Source organism: Hyla sarda, chromosome 2 (assembly GCF_029499605.1).
Source record: "Hyla sarda isolate aHylSar1 chromosome 2, aHylSar1.hap1, whole genome shotgun sequence".
NCBI classification, from domain to species: Eukaryota; Metazoa; Chordata; class Amphibia; order Anura; family Hylidae; genus Hyla; species Hyla sarda.
In genome coordinates this window covers 313824090-313837340 of record NC_079190.1, presented here as the reverse complement: position 1 = coordinate 313837340, position 13251 = coordinate 313824090, and the positions used below count along the sequence as shown (strand labels likewise).

Sequence of the window (13251 nt, the reverse complement as noted above, 5' to 3'; positions counted from 1 at the left end):
GTTTCCCTTTCACATCCCACTTCAATAAAAATTTATCAAACACCTGTGGGGTGTTAAGGCTCACTGTACTACTTGTTACATTCCTTGAGGGGGTGTAGTTTCCAAAATAGTATGCCATGTGTTTTTTTTGTTGTTGTTTTTTGATGTTATGGCACCATAGGGGCTTCTTAAATGCGACATGCCCCAAAAACCATTTCAGCAAAATTCACTCGCCAAAATCCCATTGTCGCTCCTTCCCTTCTGAGCCCTCTAAGTGCACCCACAGAGCACTTTACATCCACATATGAGGTATTTCCTTACTCGAGAGAAATTGGGTAAAAAAAACTGGGGGGCTTTTTCTCCTTTCAAAAACTGGGTCTACAAGAACACGTGCGTGTTAAAAATGAAGATTTTGCATTTTCTACTTCACTTTGCTGCAATTCCTGTGAAACACCTGAAGGGTTAAACTTTCTGAATGTCATTTTGAATACTTTGAGGGGGTGCAGTTTTTATATTGGGGTCATTTATGGGGTATTTCTAATATGAAGGACCCTCAAATCCACTTCAAAACTGAACTTATCCCTGAAAAATTCAGATTTTGAAAATGTTGTGAAACATTTGAAAATAGCTGCTAAACTTTGAAGCCCTCTGATGTCTTCCAAAAGTAAAAAGTACTTTATGTCTACATAAGGTAGACATATTGTATAAGTGAATCACTATAAAATGTATTTGGAATGTCTATTTTCCTTACAAGCAGAGAGCTTCAAAGTTAGAAAAGAAGCTACATTTTCTAATTTTTCATGAAATTTTGGAATTTTTCACCAAGAAATTATGCAAGTATTGATGCAAATTTACCACTAACAAACTAGAATATGTCACAAAAAAAATCTTGGAATCAGAATGATTAGGAAGAGCATCCCAGAGTTATTAATGCTTAAAGTGACAGCTGTCAGATGTGCAAAAAATACTCTGGTCTTTAAGTTCATAATGGGCTGCGTCCTTAAGGGGTTAAAGGACTTCCTTGGAGTACTCAAAGTGACCGAGACTCAGCCGACTTAGGGGAGGTAGGTAGGGGCTGTTGCGAATGACTTCTAGGCTGATCCCGGCCTTCTGACACTTGACTTTCTTTGTACCTGTTTGATTGATTTAGTTACCATCTCGGTCTTCTGTATTGCGTTACCATGTCTGTGTTTGTCCTTTTTCATGGTTTTTTTTTTTCTTTTTTGCTTCTTCCTCCATGTTGTCCTGGTTAACTACATGGAGTTTTCTTCTGAGAACCTACTAATGACGAGCACCAAGTTTGTTAGGTTTGGTCTGTTTTTTTTTTCTTTTTCTTTAGTGATCTTGACTTTCTCTGCATGAAAGGAGTATCTGTTGTCATTTGAAGTGCTGTACAGTCATGGCCGTAAATGTTGGCACTCCTGAAATTTTTCAAGAAAATTTTGTATTTCTCACATAAAAGGATTGCAGTAACACGTGTTTTGCTATATACATGTGTATTCCCTTTGTGTGTACTGGAATTAAACCAAAAAAAAAGGGAGAGAAAAAAAAGGTAATTGGACATAATGTCACACAAAACTCGAAAAATGGGCTACACAAAACTATTGGCAGCCTTAACTTTATATTTGGTTGCACACCGTTTGGAAAAAATAACTGAAATCAGTCGCTTACTATAACCATCAATAAGCTTCTGACACCTCTCAGCTGGAATGTTAGACCACTCTTCCTTTGCAAACCACTCCAGGTCTCTCTTATTGGAAGGGCGCCTACTCCCAACAGCAATTTTAAGATCTCTCCACAGGTGTTGAATGGGATTTAGATCTGAACTCATTGCTAGACACTTCAGAACTCTCCAGCGCTTTGTTGCCATCCATTTCTGGGTGCTTTTTGACATATGTTTGGGGTCATTGTTCTGCTGGAAGACCCAAAATCTCGGATGCAAACCCAGCTTTATGACACTGGGCTGTACAGTGTGACCCAAAATCCATTGGTAATCCTCAGATTTCATTTTACCTTGCACATATTCAAGGCACCCAGTGCCAGAGGAAGCAAAACAACCCCAAAACATCATTGAACCTCCACTATATTTCACTGTAGGTACTGTGTGCTTTTCTTTGTAGGCCTCATTCAGTTTTTGGTAAACAGTAGAATGATGTGCTTCACCATAAAGCTCTATCTTGGTGTCATCTGTCCACAAAATGTTTTCTCAGAAGGATTTTGGCTTACTCAAGTTCATTTTGGCAAAATGTAGTCTTGCTTTTTTTATGTCTCTGTGTCAGCAGTGGGTTCCTCCTGGGTCTCCTGCCATAGTGTTTCATTTCATTTAAATGTCAACAGATAGTTTGCGCTGACACTGATGCTCCCTGAGCCTGCAGGAAAGCTTGAATATTTTTGAAACTTGTTTGGGACTGCTTATCCACCATCCGGACTATCCTGTGTTGACATCTTTCATCAATTTTTCTCTTCCGTCCACGCTTAGGGAGATTAGCTACAGTGCCATGGGTTGCAAACTTCTTGATAATGTTGCGCACTGTGGACCAAGGCAAATCTAGATCTCTGGAGATGGACTTGTAACCTTGAGATTGTTGATATTTTTCCACAATATTGGGTCTCAAGTCCGCAGACAGTTCTCTTCTCCTCTTTCAGTTGTCCATACTTAGTGTGGCACACAGACACACAACGCAAAGACTAAGTGAACTTCTCTCCTTTTTATCTGCTTTCAGGTGTGATTTCTATATTGCCCACACCTGTTACTTGCTCCAGGTGAGTTTAAAGGAGCATATTCATATGCTTGAAACAATCGTATTTATTCACAATTTTGAAAGGGTGCCAATAATTTTGTCCAGCCCATTTTTGGAGTTTTGTGTGACATTGTCCAATTTGCTTTTCTTCCTACCTTTTTGGTTTAGTTCCAATACACACAACGGGAATAAACATGTGTATAGCAAAATATGTGCTACTGCAATCCTTTTCTGTGAGAAATACTTAATTTTCTTGAAGAATTTCAGGGGAGCCAAGATTTACGGCCATGACTGTAGGTATAGATTATTCGGCTTTTGTCTTTGTACTCCTTGCTTTATATGTCGCTTTTCTTATTGTGTACAAACATTGTAACTCTTTATAATGCAAAATAATAAACATTATTATTATATATTTTTTTTTAAATAGGTGAAGAAATGCCTAACTATGGCTGTAGACACATAAAAAAAACATTACATACCTTTGTCTGAGACACAATCTGGTCCTTGTATAAGAACTCCCTATCCAGCACGTAGAGATCATTTTGGTCATGAATAACCAAAAAACTTCTGTGTACGGTACTCATACATATAACTGAAACACAAAGCAGAAAAGTTACTTTTTTACAGCAATACATAAGTTTTTGATTTAAAGAGAATGTGTCATAAAAAAATGGATATATAATTTCCCATTACTATGTAGGGGACATAGAGGTGATTGTAAGCCATTTCATCCTGACAGAAAGGTACTGCCTGATTGCTGTTGGAGATTCCTTTGAGGCCCTGACACTCCCTACAGGGGTGTGGAAATAAAAAAAACTAAAAAAAAACTACTTGTCCAAGGGACTAAAATGGAACACAATCTATTTGTCTCATGAAAATCCACTTGTCCTGGTAGACCAAATAATTTCAACCGAAATATTCTGTAAATAAGGTCTGTATTGCTTTCTGCACTTTCATTTTTTCCTCCACGCCCTATAATAGCTATAACTCCTATTTTTCCATCTACAGACCCATATGAGGCATGTTTTTTGCGGGACCAATTATACTTTTTAATGACACCTTTCATTTTTCCATAACTTATGCTCTGAAACTAAAAAAAAATAATTTGTGCGGTAAAATAAAAAAATGCAAATGTTTTCTTTTTTTGCCATTCACCTTGTGGTCAAACTTACATGATATCTTGAAACTTTAGGTCGGCCTGATTACACCACTACCAAATTTGTTTAGTTTCCGTCATGTTTTAATAATATAAAATATATTTCTTTTTAAACTTTTTCATTTTTTGAAAAAAATTTCTGACCCCTATAACATTTTTATTTTTTTGTATGCCCGGCTGTATTAGGGCTCATCTTTTGCGGCCGTAATCTACTGTTTGTATCGGTGCCATTTTGATATTGATCTAACTTTTTGAACACTTTTTACTTAATTTATTTCTGGAATATGATGTTATAAACATAAAAAACGTAATTCTGTAGCTTGTTTTGTTTTTTACATTAACACCATTGACCGTACGGGATATAAAATGTTATTTTTTAATAGTTAAAACAATTACACTCGCGCCAATACCAAATATGTTTATTTTTTATCTAGTTTTATATGGAAAATGGCAAAAGGGGTGATATGAACTTTTAATATGGAAGGGGTTATTGGGTGTTTCTTTAGAACTTTTTTTATTAAACACTTATTTTCTTAAATACACTTTAGGAAGAATCATTAGGTTCCTCATACAGATCAATGCAGTTCTATTGAACTTAATTGATCTGTGGTCATTTGGTTGAGCCTGCTCAAGGCAAGTTCAATCAACTGCAGATCCATGGGGTAGGGATACATAGGGGATAATTGTATTATAAGTGATAGCCAGCATGGGTTTACTAAGGATAGAAGTTGTCAAACCAATCTAATTTGCTTTTATGAAGATGTAAGTAGAAGCCTTGACAGAGGAATGGCTGTGGATATAATGTTTCTGGATTTTGCTAAAGCGTTTGATACTGTCCCTCATAGACGTCTGACAGGTAAGTTAAGGTCTTTGAGTTTGGAAACTTTAGTTTGTAACTGGATTGAACACTGGCTCATGGATCGTACCCAGAGAGTGGTGGTCAATGATTCGTACTCTGATTGGTCCCTGGTTATTAGTGGCGTACCCCAAGGTTCTGTACTGGGACTGCTGTTGTTTAATTTATTTATCAATGATATAGAGGATGGTATGAACAGCTCTGTTTCTATCTTTACAGATGACACCAAGCTTTGTAGCACGGTACAGTCTATAGAGGATGTGTATAGGTTACAAGATGACTTGGATAGACTAAGTGTCTGGGCATCCACTTGGCAAATAAAATTATGCATCTGAGTACTAATAACATGCATGCGTTGTATGTCTTAGGGGGGATTAAACTGGCAGAGTCACTGGTAGAGAAGGATCTGGATGTACTTGTAGATCACAGACTTCAGAATAGCATGCAATGTCAGGCTGCTGCTTCCAAGGCCGGCAGGATCTTGTCATGTATAAAAAGAGGCATGTACTCGAGGGACAGGGACATAATACTCCCCCTTTATACAGCATTGGTACGGCCTCACCTGGAATATGCTGTTCAGTTTTGGGCACCAATCCATAAAAGGGACACTGTGGAGCTGGAAAGGGTGCAGAGACGCACGACTAAACTAATATGGGGCATGGAACATCTTAGCTGTGAGGAGCGAATATGATAAATGTATATAGGTATATTAATGGCCCATACAAAAAATATGGAGAAAAACTGTTCCAGGTTAAACCCCCCCCCCCCCCCAAGGACGAGGGGGCACTCCCTCCGTCTGGAGAAGAAAAGGTTTAGTCTCAAGGGGCGACACGCCTTCTTTACCATAAGAACTGTGAACTTATGTAACAGTCTACCTCAGGAACTGGTCACAGCAGGAAAAATTAACAGCTTTAAAACAGGGTTAGATACATTCCTGGAACAAATTAACATTAACCCCTTAAGGACTCAGGGTTTTTCCGTTTTTGCACTTTCGTTTTTTCCTCCTTACCTTTTAAAAATCATAACCCTTTCAATTTTCCACCTAAAAATCCATATTATGGCTTATTTTTTGCGTCGCCAATTCTACTTTGCAGTGAGTCATTTTACCCAAAAATGCACGGCGAAACGGAAAAAAAAATCATTGTGCGAATAAATGGAAGAAAAAACGCCATTTTGTAACTTTTGGGGGCTTCCGTTTCTACGCAGTGCATATTTTGGTAAAAATGACACCTTATTATTCTGTAGGTCCATACGGTTAAAATGATACCCTACTTATATATTTGATTTTGTCGCACTTCTGGAAAAAATCATAACTACATGCAGGAAAATGTATACGTTTCAAAATGTCATCTTCTGACCCCTATAACTTTTTTATTTTTCCACGTACAGGGCGGTATGAGGACTCATATTTTGCGCCATGATCTGAAGTTTTTATCGGTATGATTTTTGTTTTGATCGGACTTTTTGATCACTTTTAATTCATTTTTTAATGGTATAAAAAAGTGACCAAAATACGCTTTTTTTTATTTTTTTGCGCGTACGCCATTGACCGTGCGGTTTAATTAATGATATATTTTTATAGTTCGGACATTTACGCACGCGGCGATACCACATATGTTTATTTTTATTTTTTTTTACACTTTTTTATTTTTTTTTATGGGAAAAGGGGGGTGATTCAAACTTTTATTAGGGAAGGGGTTAAATGACCTTTATTAACACTTTTTTTTAACTTTTTTTTGCAGTGTTATAGCTCCCATAGGGACCTATAACACTGCACACCCTGATCTTTTACACAGATCACAGGCGTGTATTAACACGCCTGTGATCAGTGTTATCGGCGCTTGACTGCTCCTGCCTGGATCTCAGGCACGGAGAAGTCATTCGTCGATCGGACACCGAGGAGGCAGGTAAGGGCCCTCCTGGTGTCCGGTCAGCTGTTCGGGACGCCGCGATTTCACCGCGGCGGTCCCGAACAGCCCGACTGAGCAGCCGGGTCACTTTCACTTTCGAAGCAGCGGTCAGCTTTGACCGCCGCTTCTAAAGGGTCAATACCTCACATCGCCGCGACCGGCGATGTGTGGTATTAGCCGCGGGTCCCGGCCGTTGATGAGCGCCGGGACCGACGCGATATGATGCGGGATCGCGGCGCGATCCCGCTTCATATCGCCGGAGCCGGCGCAGGACGAAAATATACGTCCTGCGTCGTTAAGGGGTTAATGCTTATGAAGAAATATAAAATCCCATCCCTTCCCCAATATCGCGCCACACCCCTACCCTTCAATTCCCTGGTTGAACTTGATGGACGTATGTCTTTTTTCAACCGTACTAACTATGTAACTATGTGACTATGTAACTATGAGGTAAGCCCTCTGGCTACTTCCATAGTGGATCACCTACCCGTGACTGCACGGTGAAGAGAGATCCACCCCACTAGACCACCAGGGAGAGTTATAAGATCCCTTTAGACTTGCTGTCAACTTTGACACTGTGATCTAAAGGGTTAACAGCTGGCCGAGGCATGATGTACTATTAGCGGCGGCCCCCAGCTACTGAAATAAGCTGGGGACTGCTGGATATGGAGCAAGCTTGAGTTAGGAGCCTGCTTTATACACCCTGAGCACCAACATTACAAAAATAAAGGGGGAAAACAGCCCAGCCCTGCTTGCTCAATACAGGGCTAAATGTCTGAAAAACTCACCTGCTCGGCACCCGAAACTACATGTCCCGGGCATCGGGTGATACGATTTCCACATCCCTGCTCCCTACCTAGGTGATTCATGGTATCTTGTTCATTTTCCTCTGCAGCTATTCTTTTCCATCTATTCCCTGCTGTCCGTCTCAACCATATGCTCTGTATATGCACAATACGCCTTCTTTGCCGTTCCAGGATATGCATTCATATGGGGACTGTCTTATTTCACAATCTATGGACATTGGTCGCTTTTCAATATACCTTTATGCAAATTTTGTTGGAGATTTATTTTGTTGCACTTTCATGACCGCTATGCCATTGTAAACTGTTTTCTTCTAAATGACATTTTGAATAAAATAAGTTTTAAAAAATATTACCTATTAAAGAAATCAAACATCGATTACCTCAGGCAAATATTCAATAATCCCTATTTTTCCCACAGGAATTAGAATTATTTATGACGGAAAGGTGTTATTTTTCCATCACCACCAAAGGTTGATACCTGGAATGGAGGGACGTGCACTGTAATCTGTTTTCCTTTTTTTCTTATTTTCATTCAGGTGGGGTTGATGAGAGTGGAGAAATATAGCACTGGTTAGAGATCTTTTATAGGAATAATACAAGGTCAAGGTAGTTGGGGGTAGGGGGTGGCAGGGAATAGAACAGAGCCACCTAGTGGCCATTTTTTTCAATCACATTAAAAACATATAAAGGTTTAGAATATTAATAGAAAGTAAATAGCAAATTGTCTTATAATTACAATAGGAACAATATATTAAAAGTTTAGTATGGTGACAGGTATTATTTAAGTGTCTGTTGAAATATTGACATGGAATGTCAAAAGCATAGGGGACAGAATTAAAATAAAAGCCATTTTTTATCAGATTATTCGACATGTTCCTGCATTTGTAACTATACTTAAGGCTCATCTGACAAACAAGCTTTGAACCTCTTCCTGCAAAATCAGGTACATGTACATGGCAATTAAGGTTGACTTGCTGCATCACCACGTACATGTACCTGATGGATTTAAACCGTCACCAGGTGCTGTGACAGTTTAGTGAACTTGGCTATGCTGCACAGCCGAGCATCCCTGAAGCCGGCTAGGGACACATTGCTGCGGTCCCTGGCAGGCAATCACTCCTATTGGTTCATCAGTGCTGAAGGACCAATAGGAGTGATATTTGCGGGGTATCCTCCTTCCCCCTCTCCTCCGTTGCTTTTAACAGCGAAGGGGGACGTCAGTCGCAGCCCTCAGTATCAGAACTGGGCTTTGATGCTGAGTTAACCCTATAGACAATGCAGTCACAGTGACTGCAGCGTCTATTAGGGTTACACAGGGAGGGAGCTCCCTCTGTTCCAGATCAGCACTCTGCAAGGTGACACACATACAATGGCCTCCGTTTTCATGGTTACAGTAGCTGATCAGCCTCTACCTAAAGTAGAGTCTGATCTTCTATACTATGTGTAAAACAGACAGGCATAGGCATAATTCAGTGCAGTACAGATGTGTACTCCACTGAATTATGTGTGTGATAGTAAAGGATAAATAAAATGTAAAAAATGTGGAAAATATATATATATATATATATATATATATATATATATATAGATATAGATATATATATAGATATATGAAGAATAATAAAATAAATTTTATACATATATATATATATATATATATATATATAATGTGGGAAGGCCGGCGAAGCTGGCCTGTGTTTGTTAGAGGGGGGCGGTGTACCACCATAAGAGCCTGCGGTATCATCACCTCTTCACGCCGCCGGTTCTTCACGTGATGAGAGGTCAGCTGACATCGAGTCAGCTGACCGGAAACTGTTTCCAGCGGCGGTGTACGGGTAAATGGCCGGGGCTGGCCTGGGTGGCAGCGTTTCTGCGCAGCCTCCTCTCCGGTGGTAAGCCGGAGTTCGGGGGGGGGGGGAGGGGGAGTATCCTTGGCCAGGCCCCGGTTTAAGCAACAGGGGGACACGCGTCCCACGTGGCCAGTTCTCTTCTCCCGGCCGGTCAGGCACGGTAGTGCACAGCGAGTCCCCACCGGCAGTGGGACCCGTGATGGGGGCATGCTGCTATTATCTGGGGATGGCTGCATGAGTCTTCGCTCCCCCACGAACACCCACGGCAGTACGGAACCGGTATTTCTACAGCCGGGTGGGTGCTGTCGCCTCAGGTTTTCTGGCCCCTGCTTGTTGTGTTGGGGAAGATTACAGGCTTTCATCATACCCCCAGCACCTGTCATTGTTATGTAGAGTCTATTGTGTGTCGGTTACCGGGTTTGTTTGGGGGGGGGGGGGGGGGGAAGTCACGTGCCGGCATGTTCTCTGGCTGCTCAGCTCTGCACTTTACTATAAGAGGTTAATTATATGCCGGCATGCTCTAGCTGCTCAGCTCTGCACTTTACTATAAAGGGTATAATTATATGCCGACACGCTCTGGCTGCTCAGCTCTGCGTTTTACTATAAGGGATTAATTATATGCCAGCACGCTCTCTGACTGCTCCGTTCTGCACATTACAGTAAGGGGTTTATTATATGCCAGCACGCTCTCGACTGCTCCGCTCTGCAAATTACAGAAGGGGTTAATTATATGCCAGCATGCTCTCTGACTGCTCCGCTCTGCACATTACAGTAAGGGGTTAATTACATGCCAGCACGCTCTCTGACTGCTCCGCTCTGCACATTACAGTAGGGGTTAATTATATCCCGGCACGTTCTCTGGCTGCTCAGCTCTGCACTTTACTATAAGGAGTTAATTATATGCCGGCACGCTCTGGCTGCTCAGCTCTGCGTTTTACTATAAGGGGTTTATTATATAACAGCACGCTCTCTGACTGCTCCGCTCTGCACATTACAGAAGGGGACAATCATATGCCGGCATGCTCTCTGACTGCTCTGCACATTACAGTAGAGGATAATCATGTGCCGGTACGCTCTGGCTATTCCGCTCAGCATATTACAGTAGGGGTTAATCACATGCCAGCACGCTTTCTGGCTGCTCATTACACCTGCCACTTCTGCAGTAGGATACATTGCATAATTGTTGTTACTGACACGTTTTCGGAACAACAATAACACGACACATAGGCGGTGTATACCCATTATGCCTGCCACGTCTGCAGGGGGGTACATTGCATAGTTGTTGTTACGGACACGTCTTCAGAACAACAATAACACGACACATAAGCGGTGTATACCCATTATACCTGCCATGTCCGCAATAAAAAAAAAAAAAAGGGAAAATTTGCTTCAGAACTGTGCTTTCTAGTTATTGTACAGTAGGACAGACATCGTATTTATAAATTCATGTGTTGTATCATACATCATTGCTTCATGCAATTATATAGTTGTATTGGGCATATGTGTGGAAAAGTTGCTCTGTGCATCTGCTCATATAGTTTTTTCAGTGCATATGCTCGCTCAGTTTTTTCTAGCCATACGTTCAGTTTGCTCGGTGCACGCACTTAAAGTTTTATACATATGCCTACATAGTTTTGTCCGTGTATACGGTTGTGGGTTGTTTGAGCATACGGTCGTGGTGTTAGTGAGGTACATATGGTCTTGATGGTTATGCTGGGCCCACGTTCAAACTGTCATGGTCTGCATATGGGTCAAGGAGTCATGCTAGACATACCTTTAGTTTGTTCATTTTCGGTATACATTCATTGGTTTATTAGGCACATATGTTTCATGATGTCTGGCTGTGCTATGTTATGGTGTTTAGGCCATACACCCATGTCATTGGGCGAATCTGTGCACGGATAATCCGGTGGGTCACCATTTTTGTAAATAGTGAGGTGTGCATACGTGAATAGCTGGGGTATGGTTTATTACTTGCCAAGTCGACAGGTTTAGCATGGTTACGAATTGTTTCAGCTTTTAAATTCAGCTAGACATGTCACGTTTACAGGTCAGCCCGGATACAACCTGACACGACTTCAGGTTGGCGACAATGTCATCATATACATTGTGTTATTCAGCTGTTGGGCTATGCACAGAGATATAGCTTTACTTTTCCATTGTGAATTGACACGTCTATAGGTCAATCATGGTTACAACCTGTCTCGACTTTAGGTTTACGTCAATACTAGTAGTCATACATGTTGGTTGCAGCTTTTAATCCGGCTAGACCAGCCACATCTACAGGTCAGTCCGGATGCAACCTGACATGACTTCAGGTTGGCGACAACGTCTTTGAATACGTTGTGTTTATTCAGCAGTTGGGTTAGGCTACAGAGATAGTTTATATATCCATTGTTAATTGTTACGTCTATAGGTCTATCATGGTTACAACCTGATTTGGTTCAGGTTGATGGTCATACTATTAGTTACAGATTTGGTTGAACCTTTCATTTATTTCGGCCTGTCACGTCTACACGTCGGTTCAGTTACAACCTGACACGACTTCAGGTAGGCGGCAACACCGTTATGTGTCCTTGGGTTGTGCGTAAAGGGATGTAGCTTGGTTCTGGGTGGTTGGGTTTGTTTGTCTCGGCTTAGGTTGACTATGATAGTAATCACATGTTGGTTGAGTTTCATTGTCATGTTTGCTGCATAAGTGGTTTCATTGCCGTCACATCCACAGGTTGGTTACAGTGATAACCTCACACAGGTTTAGATTGGCGACAAGGTAGTCATTTGTTAGCACTTCAAGTTGTGCATACGGGCATAGGGTTGTTACAGCTCACAGTGAGCTTCCAACACGCAGCCTGGAATTCTTACCTGATATTTTACATTAGAGTACCAGAGGTTGTCTCACTCGCCATTTTATTCCTATTTGCATTCATCGGGTATTGCCACTCTTCTTTGCATCTAGCATAATACTATCAAAGTGTATCTGTCTTTTACAGGGCGTCATTGTTTGCGTCCCAGGCCATCGAATCTGCTCTGAAGAGTGCGCAAAGAGGGAGGTTTGCAAGCCCTCTAGCCATCCGCCCTGCAGCTGGCTTAGTTAGTTAGCTGGCGCTTTAGGTATTTCCCCATTAGGACATCAAGATAGCTTAACATTAGAAGCCGCGCTGTTCTTGAGTTATCGGGTTTCCTAAGGTTTAGGGGAATTACATGTAGGTGTATGGCCGTAGTTACATTAATTTAGTTAGGTTGCAGGTTTATGCATGGGAATTGTATAGCAGTAGAATGTCATTGTCCGGTCAGGTTGTCATCATACTGCATTTTCTCAAGTCCCATGAGTGATTCTCAGCTCGAGTTGGCTATCTTTGCTTCCGCATGTTTAGGATCCAACGGGATCAGACGCTGCTATTCTTTAGGGGGCAAGCACTCCCTACTACGTTGTTTGTCAGACATGTACGTATTCTTGTCAAATCCTTTGTAGTGATCCGTCCATTATATCCAGTCATTCTCCAAGCATCGGGGCTGCTGCACAGATGTCACATCATGGTGTGCCAGCATACGTGGTTAAGAAATCAGGGTGCTGGGAATTCAGTGCTACACGCACTGTACCCCTATTCCATAGTCAGTAGTGCACGATGCATTTCAGTCATTGGTCATGTGGTCATCACGTATGTTAATAGCGCTTTGTTCTGATCCTATCCCTCACGAGTGGCGCCCAGTTCGAGTGTTGAAAGCTTTCCTTTCGCACGTCTAGGAGCTAGTGGGGGTCAGCTACTGTTATTGTTAGTGGGACGGCACTCACTACTACATCATTTATTCATTATACATATTTGCATTAAATCCTTAGGTAGTGGTTTGTTTAATAAAGCATTTTGTTTTAAATATTGGAGTTTTGCCCTCTATTTTATTCATGTGTACCTACACGCGACAGTACATGGCACAACTCAGACTGTCTGTTAGCT

The 13251-nt window shown here is 41.4% G+C and overlaps 1 protein-coding gene across 5 annotated transcripts in view; it reads right to left on the bottom strand.

Annotated features, from left to right (window-relative positions):
* PARL (presenilin associated rhomboid like) overlaps positions 1 to 13251 on the bottom strand; it is a 258743-nt gene that overhangs the window by 163789 nt on the left and 81703 nt on the right. For all 5 annotated transcript variants that reach the window (XM_056557714.1, XM_056557710.1, XM_056557712.1 and 2 more), the window contains exon 2: positions 3200 to 3312. In XM_056557714.1, the coding sequence (XP_056413689.1) occupies positions 3200 to 3270 (71 nt within the window). In that variant the 5' untranslated portion in view covers positions 3271 to 3312. The remainder of the gene's footprint in view (positions 1 to 3199; positions 3313 to 13251) is intronic.